The sequence below is a fragment of the Crocuta crocuta genome, unplaced genomic scaffold (assembly GCF_008692635.1).
Source record: "Crocuta crocuta isolate KB4526 unplaced genomic scaffold, BGI_CrCroc_1.0 scaffold452, whole genome shotgun sequence".
In the NCBI taxonomy this organism is placed as follows: Eukaryota; Metazoa; Chordata; class Mammalia; order Carnivora; family Hyaenidae; genus Crocuta; species Crocuta crocuta.
In genome coordinates, this window is record NW_027528851.1 from 428569 (window position 1) to 441469 (window position 12901).

Here is a 12901-nt window from a genome sequence, read left to right on the forward strand (position 1 = left end):
TCAGTGCTGCGATGCAGCCTCCTCCGCAGGCAAGCCTGCTTGGGGCCGTTCCGGCAGGGGGTGTGCTGCCCGAACTGCGGGCCAGACACCTGCCCGAGTGAATGAAAAAAACCAGACCATGCAATCTCTTTCTCACCTCACACCCAGGGCTAACTCCAGAGCTGTGCTTGGCAGGCAGACACCACAGGGGAAGCTGTGACAACCCTGGCCCTGCCCTCCCAAGCTGGAGTCGCTGTGTAGGGAGAAAAGATGTTGCAGTAGGTACTGGCGATCTACAGGATAAAAAAGAATGAAAGAAAATTACTTCGGTCTTGAAGTGCACACACACTTAACAGCAAACCTGTCTGACATAGCAGAGGCTGTTTTCGTTTCCTGTTATCTGCTTTTCGGTGCTTCGGAGGGATTGTATCGGGGAAATGGAAGCGTTTATGAACTCAGAAACAGTTAAGCCACTGTTCTCTTTCACCTGCCAGTCATCTTGGATGTTTATGGAAATTCTCTATGCCAAAGTCACCTGCCTGAATAAAACCGAGATGGCAACTCAAAGCAAACGGACCCTGGGTGGGGAGTTAGTTTGGATCTGATGAGTCAAAGAATGGGAGATGATCATCCCCTCTGCCATCTTACATGTCTGTAATGACTACTACCCAGTCTTGGACTCTTGACGGAAGAGGAATACGCAAAAAATGAGTAAAAGGAAGGCATTTTGTGTTAGCCCCAAGCAGGCCTTTTGGTATCTACTGTCTGACAAAAAAAAAAAAAAAAAAAGTCACCTCAGAGGTATAGAATTTCACATAAATCCTTCTTTAGGGGCCCATACACCCTTGCAATACCTGGGGATATATATTCTCTCCTTCTAGTAGTGAAAGAAAAGATCAGCAGATTTTAGAAAACGCATGCTCATAAGCGGGGATCTCATAGACTAAGAGAAACTTCCAGAGAAAGCCCTCAGAGGCAACACATCTCCTTAAGTAGGGTCAGGCATTTAGTACCACACAAGTTATTATTCACTTACTTGTCAGAGACAGCTCTTGCTTTGAGCAAGGCAGCTGTATAGCATATTGTTGCCGACTTTGGTAAGCTTATATCTGTTAGAGAAAAAGAAAATAGAAACTCTTATAAGTTTGCAGGAATAAAGAACAATATTTTTAATCCACTAGCATTTTAATCATGTAAGCCTAATAAAGCACAAATTAAGAATATTTTAATGCATACAGTACACAGCTATTTCTTACGTATAAGGGTGGTATGTAAAATTGTGGGTAATTCATATTTTTGTGAATAATATGTTTAAAATCTACCAGACTGATTCTTTAGCAATCTTCTATTTAAGATATGGATTTTCATATAGCGAATTTAATTAAGCAGAGAATAGCTATAAATATATGCATTTAAATATTACAGTGTGCCCTTGATATCATAAAAGGCAAACAGGACCTCTGTGGCACTTGTAAAAAATTCTCAACAGGTGTATGAAATACTAATGTGAAGAAAAAATATTACCTGGATCTTTTTTTAAAAACACACCTAAACAGGGGCACCTGAGTGGCTCAGTTGGTTAAGCCTCTGGTTCTTGATTTTGGCACAGGTCATGATCTCACAGTTGTGAGATCAAGCCCTGAGTCAGGCTATGTGCTGAGAGCTTGGAGCCTGCTTGGGATTCTCTCTCCTCCTCTCCTACTGCTTCCCTCTCCTTCCCTCTCTCTCTCCCCGCCACCTCTAAAAGTAAATAAAGAAATAAACTTAAAAAAAAAACCCTAAATAATTTTTTAGTGGTCACATTTAAACCAGATTTGCTTTGCATTAAATTTCAAGAAGCTCATATTCAGTTTTTTGTTTAAAAAAAAAGCAATACATTTATTATAACATATATGAGAAATCTTTATATATAAGGATATATATGTGAAATCTTTGGAAATCTATACAATTTTTGTTCTTTCAAACCCAAAGGAAATCCCCTTTCATATGAAGCCTCATTTGTTTCTCCAAGAAACAGTTCCTCTCAGTTTGTGTAGGAAATTCCACATGGAGAAGAGGGAGCAGGTAATAGATTCAGATGATGAGTTTAAAGGGAAATAAAAGTAAAAGATATGAATGAGAATAGATAAATTAAAAAAGGGTAGTCCCTTTCAGGGAAAAAAATTGTGTTTAAATTATAACTCTCTTTCTTACCTGAATAGTATTTCTTAAACACTGAACCATATTTATACTATGACAGAGAAATATCATCTTAATTCAGGCCAGGGAAAAATACACCATTCCCAGTGCTGCAAAAACCACTCTAGGTTAGAGAAACTCTTATCACCTGGAATGCCCTGCCAGCTTCTTCACTGGGCTGTTTTCAACTTCAAAAGCATTACATTACAGTGGACAAAATCCAAAAGGAGCAAAGGGAAGAGAGAGAGAGAGAGAGAGACAAACTGAGATACAGACTCTTAACTATAGAGAACCAACTGACGGTTACTAGAGGGGAAGGTGGGGGGAATGGGTTAAATAGGTGATGGGTATTAAGGAGTGCACTTGTGATGAGCACTGCGTGATGTACAAAGTGTTGAAGAACTATATTGTATATAACCAATATAACACTATATGTTAACTGGAATTAAAATAAAAAGTTGGAAAAAATAATTACATTATAGTAAGAATGGAGGGGAAAGTCCCATAACCAGTCCCATAATAAAGAGCCACAGAAGAAAATAAGTTCATAAAAGAATAACAGTCCTTAATCCAATAGTATTTACCACCAATTTCAGCATGAGGAATTTCTTACTGAGGGAAATTTCAATGCCATTGATAAAAAAATAAATAAATATTCATAAAAATCCCAACAAAGAACTGAAAGGGAAAGAGGTCTTTGTAACCCTGATCTCATAAATTATATTCAAACAAAATTTCACCACCATATACATAGTGTAAAATGATGTGCTTAGGACTAAGAAAAAGAAGAAAAGAAAGCCAAACACCTATGGATTTGTCTTGTTGCTTTTCCAGGATCTAAACATTTAACTGCTTCCCAGTGAAGGAAATCAATCCAAGAATCAAATATCTTGTTTATTAGGGTTCATTCATTGACCCTAATTAGAAGGTAATAAAACTGCAGATAATACACATTCTACTTAAAAGTTCAGATTTTTTTTCAAAGTTCAGACTTTTTATATAAAAGGTATCCTTATCTTGTTTCCATCCTTCCTGGTGTGATCTGTGTTCCTTCTGTGCTAACCTAGTGTCTTTCCATGAAGTAGGGACTGATGAAAAGTACAGGAAAGGAGGTGAAGCTCAACACAGTGGTCATAATTATCTGGAGGTCACAGCACAAGATGAAACCTCACTTGATAAACTAAAGAAAACCTGTTGTTAAGGATTTAGCTTCCCAATGAGAAAGATCAGATTGTTTTGATGGTTACCTAAACAAGCAAAGTGACATATTCACCCAGTTGGAAATGCAGAAAAACATAACAATTGAGGTATACCAGTGAAATACAGATGCCCAATCAATGTAAATCTTTAATCCAGAACCAGACCTCCTCATGCTCATGAACAGAACATTTTCAACTAGAAAGATGCAACAGAATTCTGCAACATTACAACTGCTATAGTGCAATTTTCCCATAAAATTTTTTAGCCATACTCCTTCACTATATGTAAAGTTGGTGGTATATGTGCAGAGTCATAATGCTTTAAAAATAACCAAAAATATCCTTTAATCAATATCAAATGGGAAGAGGGGGGAAATGTAAATACTCCATTCCTTCCTCACTGGTGGCATGTTGATTCCATTTGTTTTCTTTTTACTTGAGTAAATTATTTCTATTCTTATTTCTTCACAAAAATAAAAAAAGCAAGAAATTCTTGCATAACTTGTTTATTTAGGTAGTTTCAAAGTTTTTCTTCTAATTCTGTCAAAACAACTTATCTATTTAGTAATGGCAGTTGTCTCTAAGTGAGAAATCATTCTAAAGAAATTGATCCTAAATTTCCCTGTAGGTAAAGCATCCTGTTATTCAAATAAGGTTTTCTTTTACAACATATTTTTTTTTAATAGTTTATTGTCAAATTAGTTTCCACATAACACTCAGTGCTCATCCCCACAAGTGTCCTCCTCCATGCCCATCCCCCCTCCCCCCACATCCATCAGTCCTCAGTTTTTGTCAGCATTCAAGAGTCTCTCATGGTTTGCTTCTCTCCCTTTCCCCCACCANCAACATATTTTTAAAATGATGTTTATGTTTGACAATAAAAAGCAAAAGCTTTACATTTTGCCTACCCCAGCAATTCCACTTCAGACACTTTTTCCTAAGAGAAAAAGTCATGTGCATTAAAAATGAGCCTTAAAGATGCTGATGACAACAGTTTCCAATGGTGGAAAACTGGAAACAACCTAAATGTTCAATCACAGAAGATTAGTTAAGGTGCTGTACATCCACAGGGTACAATTCTACGTAGTCATTAGATAATGTGGTGGAAAAGTATTTAATGATCTGGGAAAATGGTGCATTGTTGTACATACACCAATAAGTAAAATAAGTTTATAAAATTATGATGTCATATGTTTTTAAAAAGCATTTATATGCGCAGGGATAATAAAACTGGAATTATATATACACAAAATATCAATAGTATTTCTTTTTGAGTGGTGGGATTATAGGGAATGTTTTTCTATTTATCTTTATTTCCAAAGCTTCCCATGATGTACACATAAATAAGTGAATTTTTAAAAGATAACAATGATGCTATATAAAAGAATTCTGTACTACAAACTGTTGGAAGCAAGTTCATAAGCAAATATGTTGGTGGAACCAGACAGAGACAGCATAGAGAGACAAAGGTAGAACTTAAATGAAGTGAAGTCAATCAGAGACCTACTGCATATACTTACATACTTCATGAAAGTGTGATCCTTTTGCAATGTGCACTGATTAACCACATTTTAATCTAATAACTGCCTAACATCTAAATCAGAGGCGAGAACTGCATGTTTTGGCTCACTTTTAAGAAACACCATATACAGTACCTTAGGAGAAAGCTCATTACTATGGGCTGCTCACTCATGAGCACTACCTCTTTCTTTAAAAATTATGCTGAAACTTGGTTGCTGTTGCCTGTTATAAGTTTGAAACTTACAGACTCATAGAAAGTTTGAAATAATTATAGGCTCACAGAAAGATGTGAAAATAGATGTGAATGATTCTCTCAGCCTCCCCCAATGATGATATCTTATATAACTGTAGTATAATATCAAAACCAAGAAACTGACATTGGTACGGGACTATTAAGGAAATTGCAGACCTTGCTCAGTTTTCACCTTTTTTTTGTACATGCATTTATGCGTGTGCATAGTTCTATGCAATTTTATTCCATGGCCAGATTCATCTAACTACCATCACCACCAAAGTACACAACTGTTCCAAAGAAACTCTCTTGTGTTACCCCTTTATTTGTAACCTTTCCACCCATACCTGTACCCTGGCGACCACTAATCTATTCTCTGCCTCTGTAATTTTGCATGTCTGCCATGATTTTATGCTTTTACCACTAGGGAAATGGATAAAATGATAAGGGAAACAGAGTGGCTAACAGTAGTGATGAAAACAAGTAGTATCAGAAGTTCTGAGCAGGAAATAACAACAACAAAAAAAGCTGAGTTCCAATATTGCTTGTAATTCATTCAGAAATTTATTTTGAGGAAGGAACTTAAAAATCATTCTAAGTCCAATTTTGTATGAACACACTCTGACTATGCAGTGCCTGTCTTTTATAAGTGCCACGTACCTACTGTTATTACAAAAAGTCCTTCTAAGAATTAGAATCCACATAGTCTCTTCACAATGGTGTTGGGAAAACTGGAAGCTACATGCAAAAGAATAAAACTGGACCACTTACTCACAGTATACATAAACATAAACTCAAAATGGATTAAGCACTTAAATATGGTACCTGAAATCATAGAAATCCTAATAGAGAGCATAGGCATTAATTTCTCAGATATTGGCCACAGCAGTATTTTTCTAGATATGCCTCCTCAGGCAAGAGAAACAAAAGCAAAAATAAACTATTGGGACTATATCAAAATAAAAAGCTCTGTACAGAAAAGGAAACAAGAAAAAACTAAAAGACAACTTCCTGAGGGAAGATAATATTTGCAAATGACATATCAGATAAACCCCAATATATGTATAGAACTTATACAACTCAACAAGCACACACACAAATAATCCAACCAAAAATGGGCAGAAGACACGAACACATATTTCTCCAAAGAAGACATCCAGATGGCCAACAGACACATGAAACAATGTTCAACACCCCAATCATCAGGGAAATGCAAATCACACCTGTTGGAATGGCTAAAACCAAAAACATAAGAAACAAGTGTTGACAGGAATGTGGTGAACAAAGAACCCTTCTGCACTGTTGGTGGGGATGCAAACTGTATAGGCACTCTGGAAAACAGTATGAGGTTTCCTTAAAAAATTAAAAACAGAATTACCATATGATCCAGTAATTCCAGTACTGGGCACGTATCCAAATAATACAAAAGCACTAATTTGAAAAGATGAAAGCACTTCTATGTTTATTGCAGCTTTATTGTAATAGCCAAATTATGGAAGCAACTCATGTGTCCACTGATAGATGAATAGATAAGGAAGATGTGGTATATACATGCAATGGAACATTACTCAGCCATAAAAAAGAATAAAATCTTGCCATTTGCAAAAAATGGATGGACCTAGAGAATATAATGCTAAGTGAAATAAGTCAGAGAAAGACAAATACCATATGATCTCACTCATATGTGGAATTTAAAAAACAAATGAACAAATGAAAAAGAGATAAACCAAAAACAAAGTCTTAACTATAGAGAACAAACTGATGGTTACAAGGGGGGTGGGGGATGGGTGAAAAAGGTGAAAGGGATTAATATTACACTTACCATGATGAGCACTGAGTAATGTGTAAAATTGTTGAATCACTATATTGTATACTTGAAACTAATATAATATAGCATATTAACTATACTGGGATTAAAACCTTTCTTAAAAAAAGAATTAAAGGAGGAAAAAATGTTAGCTACAAAAGTTAATGTTCTTAAAAAGGAATATGTTCAGAGAAGTCATCATAATAACAGCTGTGAAACTTGCCTAGAGATCAGGTGGACCATATTAGAGATGGATGTTAGAGTGCTCTAATAAGAATGGGTTAAAAAAGAAAGTAGATGCCATGTAATATATAGTATGAGTAAGAGAATAAATAATCTTAGATAATGACACAGATATTTGCTGTTATAAAAGAAGAAGGGGAAAATAAAAAGAAACTTCAGGAAGAATACAAAAACAAATCCAAACAAACAATTAGAATCCAAGAAGGACATAAAAAGAAACAAAATAATGAGGTAGCACATAATTCCAGAAACAAGGAATGCTAAGTAAATGTTTTCACTTAAGCAAAGCTGAAGTCTGGGCTTTAGTTTAATTTTCCTTTCACTTCTTGGCCATTTTTTGTTTCATGCAGGTCCTTTTCGGAAAGGGAAGGAACTTTCTCCAACTGTCACAGGTTTTCAAAATCAAATTGTCATGAAAGTCTTTCATTAAAACCTACAATTTTCATATAATTGGAATCATAGAGTATGTTCTTTCTCATGTCTGGCTTCTTTCACTCAGCATCATGTTTCTGAGATTCATCCATGTTGGAGCATGTATTAGTACTTTATTCTTTTCTATTGCTGAGTAGTATTTCACTATGTGGATATACTACAATATGTTTATTCTCTTGCTAATGGCTATTTAGATTGTTCCTCAGGTTTGGGCTATTATGAATAAAGCTGTTGTTACCATTCTTGTGAAAGGTTTTCTGAAAAAAAAAATATAAAACTCATTTCTCTTAGATACGTAATTAGAAATGAAGCTGAGTCAGAAAATAGATACATATTTAAACTAGTAAACAGTGCTCCAAAGTGGTTGTGTGAAAGTTTGCAAAACTAGTATATGGTGACAGAGATGAGAAAAAAAAAAGTGTTACTTCTGGATTGGAGAGCAGTTATTGCCCAGAAGAGGGCATGAGGCAACCTTCTGAGATGATGGAAAGTTCTATGATCCTGGGTGGTGATAACACAGGTGTATATAAAAGTGAAAAGTCATCCTGCTCTATGCTTCAGATCTGTGCATGTTACTGCATGTAATTAACATCTCAACAAAAAAGATTTTTATAAAACACGCCTATAATCCTGTGCCACCTGAAACTGTCTTCTCTTACTTCAGTCCAACTTCCATAACATTTCAGTTGCCTTATATCATTCTACCCCCGCCCTTCTCTCTAAGAATCCTTATTCAAAAATTACTTACTAGTTTTGCCTTCCATAACATAACAGAATCTGATCATTTCTCAAGTCAGCCTTTCAAATATTAAAATGGCTTAAATGTCTCCTCTAAACCTAATCTTTTCCAGGATAAATACTTCTAATTCCTCAACTGATATATTCTTCAGAACTTCTCATTTATTTTTGTTATGGAGCCATGAGTGATTTGAAAACATGAGAATTAGAAGTGGAAATAATCCTCTAAATCCCTGAAACCTGACCAGTACAGAGCTCTAGGGAAATGCAGTTTGAGGAACTACAGCCGTAACACCTCTCTGAAGAACAGCTAGGATGACCCTGGTGTGGGGCTGCTGGAAGTCCTCATTTGTTCCTGTGACTGTGTAGTCAACAAAACCGCCCAGGTTCTATTCAAATTAATTTTGGCCAAAGTCAAATATTTTCTCTTTTACTTAAGCCATGAAAGTTCATGAACCTATAAGCAAGATTTCATATTTGATTCCATTAAATTTTAAATCTTAAAATGAAACTTAAACCATTAAATCTTAGTTACTGGTTTCAGAATATCATTCTAGCCTATTAGTCATCAGTCCGACTCAAGCTGCCACCCACAGCTTTGTGCCATACAATTCATAGGCATACCTCCCTCCCCATATGATTGTTATCATCATCAAAATTACTGCTAACATTTATCAAAGGTTGATTAAGTGCCAGACACTGATGTTAATCAGTTAAGCACATTATCTGCCTAATCCTCAGAGCAACCCTCTGAGATAGTACTTAACTGCTAGCCTTCTTTTATGGATGGGAAAAGTGACACATATAATAGTTAAGAAATATGCCAATATCAAATAATTAAAACAAATATGAGCTATCCCCAGAGCACATGATTTTGAACTGTGCTATGTTGTCTACAGGGTCTGATTTATTAAAATACTGACCATGGCAATACCAAGGAAAGGATCCAGGAATGATATTCTAGAGATCACCCTAAATTTACAATGGTCTACAGTGATGTATGTGTAATCATTTATTAATGTTAACAATAGGCATTATATATGCCACTTAAACCATTAAATCATACCATTTATTAAAGATACAATAGATATTGGGGCGCCTAGGTGGCTCAGTCGGTTAAGCATCTGACTTCGGCTTGGGTCATGATCTCACGGTCTGTGAGTTCGAGCCCCGTGTAAGGCTCTGTGTTGACAGCTCAGAGACTGGAGCCTGCTTTGGAGTCTGTGTCTCCCTCTCTCTCAGCCCCTCCCCCACTCATGCTCTGTCTCTCTTCATCTCAAAAATAAATAAATAAACATTAAAGATACAATAGGTATTATGACTACATTGCTCCATATTACCTAAAATGGTAACATTCAAAACTATAAAATATTTTAATTAAATAAAGATATAAATATGTCTATGGCATTCCTCTAGTTCAGAAATATGAAGAAAACAGCCATATAAATTAATAAGGAACATTTAAATGTTACTGTATAGACCACAAATATTTTCGTATCCACTTCCCATCTGTTTTTATTTAGCACAACTTCCTTAGTAAACCCATGTTGGATCTTCAATCACCTCTTTGTTTCTTAAATTTTAATAAACCACATAGTCATCTCACAGAATTTTATCAGTATTGACTTATTTGCTCAAATTCTAAAAAAGCAAAAGAAGAATCACAATTATTGAGGGCAAACAGAATATAGGAGTGAATAAAGGTCTATTTTTATCAACTTACAAGCACATTACTGTCTTTTCCAAATAGGAGAACTAGAAGATAGACCAAAGAATTAGAAACAGCACACAACTGTGAAGGTCAATAAAATCTTTTATTTTCCAGATGAAGAAATACAGAACAGAGAAGCTAAATGAAATGCTTACAAACTTACTTACTAATTAGTGACAGGACTGGTCTCACAGTACCAGGGTCTGGTCACCACCCCACACTGCCAATGTGATGCTTGCTTTTATTCCTCTTACAGTCAAGCCCTATACTTTCTGCCTCATTTTGCTTGGAAAACAGCCTCACAAAGAAAGTCTCGAGACTTTTGCCTCCTCTGAACTTTAGCCACCTTAAAAACCTGCTTACAGGCTCTATCCCATGTGTCTATATTTATTTAACTATTTGTCATTCTGACGTTTCATATACTTTAACCATTTGTGTTTCCTTTACATTCTTTTCCAGTTGGGAATACTTATAATGTCATCTTTAAGATTCTCTCATCCCTCCTGAACTGCTCTCCACTAAAAATCTCTATGTCTCCTATGCCAAATGGTGTCAGCACAAAGTTGTTTACTGAGTCTCAAGTTAGGGGTTTATATTTATCTTCCCTCTGACTTAAAAAAGTGCATAGCTTTTGGCTTTTTGTTATTACTTGCTTGTTTTTAGATTCAGGAAATCTGTCTATGACTAATGTTCCCTACTTTTACGACTATGAGCTATAAGACAACATGGTCTCCTTCTAGTAAGGTTCTGCCATTTTTGGTAAAAAATAAATTCAGCATATTAATTGCTCTTAGGCTTTGACTACTTTAGTAATAACTGAGGTGTCAGCAAAGCACAAATTTATCAGATGCTTTGCTTTTGACAAATCAGACTTGTAGATCTGCACACACAGGCATTCACATCCTGTACTGTACTCTCTAAATTCACAGTCTTTAAAGACGAGGTAGACCCTCTACCTGTTGCCCACATTCCACATTTTTTCTCCCCGTGTCATTGTTTGACGCAGCAGAAGTCACCTGATGCTGATGGGCTGGATGAGTCTTGGCAGGCTCTATCCGTGTCTTAGTTACACCCCCACTAATAGATTATCTAAGGTTTAGGCTAGGTCTACATAGCATGGCTCTACATAGGCCTCAATTTCCTGTTAAGAGATCACCAGAAAGCAAATGAAATTAAGTGGTTATAGCTTAAAATTAGAAGTTTTGATAGCCCAGGAAATAAAAAAATTTCTGCACTGGGATTCCCATTTGTTGCTTAAAGATGAAAAACCAAACTGTAATAAACTCTTTTAGACTGATTGGTTGAAAAACTAAGCACATCTCTCCCTAAGAGATAGAATTCTGCTTCTATGCAGCCTCTGAAACCCCCCTCACCGGTGCTCTTCAGTGGCTTTCCATGCCCTCAGGTCTTCATGCTTCTAACGCTGTGTGTTCATCCCTAACCACCTCAAGTCAAAAAAAAGCAGAGTATGAATTCTCTGTGCTACTCTCTCCACTTTGAGGTCAGACTGGAGTCCGTCTCTGCTGAGACTGCCTCATGGTCACTCTCTAGGGCCTGAAGAATAGGTACAAAACCCTGTGAGGTCTCCCTACCCAACTTGCCCAAAGCATATTCAGCCCTTTGCTGTAGCCTTCCACCATCCCCCCTGCTTTGTAGGATGCACAGAGTATTCCAAACACGCTGAGTCAATCCCACTCCTGAACCTTCCCATAAACTCTTTGTCTCTAGTATTTTCACTGTCTGGCTCAACTCAGATCCCACGTCTACCCTGAAGGCTTCCCTCGCAGTCTTTACAGCAACTGTTTTCTTACTTCCCTTCTACTTACATGATGAGTTTTAGGAATAAAACTGTATTTCTTCATCACTTTGTACCCACAACCCAAAACAATGCCTAAAACATAGCTGGTGGTTCCGTGTTTGCTAAATGAAATCTTAAGTTAATACACTAACATCTCAATCACTTGATGTTAGCTCCCTCTGATATGTAAACATTTACACCTAATTTAGCTTCCGGAAGCCAAAAGTGTCAATACTGATGGGTGTTTAAGGAGGGTGTCAGAAACTTGTTATTTCCAACATGTATACTGCATTTATCACTGCTTATGGAATTTTAGCAAAATGGGTAAAACAGTACTGGTGCTCTAAATCCAGATGTCTATTTGAAACAGCAGTGGAATTAAAAAGTGAGGCAGGAAGAAAGCAAAAGTACAAGCTGACAAGGTTGAAAGAAAGTAGAAGGATTTTTGGCCAAAAACAAGGAAAGCAAACCACACCTCTCTGGCTCCCTAGGACCCTGTATGGGAATGAGGCCACTGAAAGAAAAGGTCATCTCAGGGAGAATGACTCTTAAGTTTTCAGAAGTCATAAATGCTCATAATATCAAACTTGAAATTCAGTGTAATAATCTTGGGAGAAATTTATGTAATTATGAGTTAAACTATCAATTCGATGTGTCTCAGAAAACCCATGGGGCAAAACTTTAGATAGAACAGTTTTTTCAGTGATCATTTTTTAACCTAATTTCCTTTTGTTCATCTATAATAATAATAATAAAAATGTAATTTTAAAAGGATCATTACTGTTCCCATGCATGAGCTAGGTCAACTGAGGGTCAATTTCATATCTATAATTTTAAAACAATGTTTTCAAGGGTAGCAGCTAGCATAAATAAGTCCCACAGCACCTCACAAATGAGGACATTATGTCATAGTGCATCTCCAGCTAACAAGTCATTCATTCACTACAGCTATTCTAAATGTCTACCGTCATACATGAGTGTCCAGGAAGAGAACATGGGGCTTGTTCTCAAACGGTTCTTTCTCTGTACTTCTACAGCATGTTTCAAACAGAGCATGTTTCAT

At 36.3% G+C, this 12901-nt stretch overlaps 1 protein-coding gene across 3 annotated transcripts in view; it reads right to left on the bottom strand.

The window, feature by feature from the left end:
* ST7 (suppression of tumorigenicity 7) overlaps positions 1-12901 on the bottom strand; it is a 272136-nt gene that overhangs the window by 37785 nt on the left and 221450 nt on the right. For all 3 annotated transcript variants that reach the window (XM_077756029.1, XM_077756027.1, XM_077756028.1), the window contains one exon: positions 1016-1088. In XM_077756029.1, coding sequence (XP_077612155.1) covers positions 1016-1088 — 73 coding nt within the window. The remainder of the gene's footprint in view (positions 1-1015; positions 1089-12901) is intronic.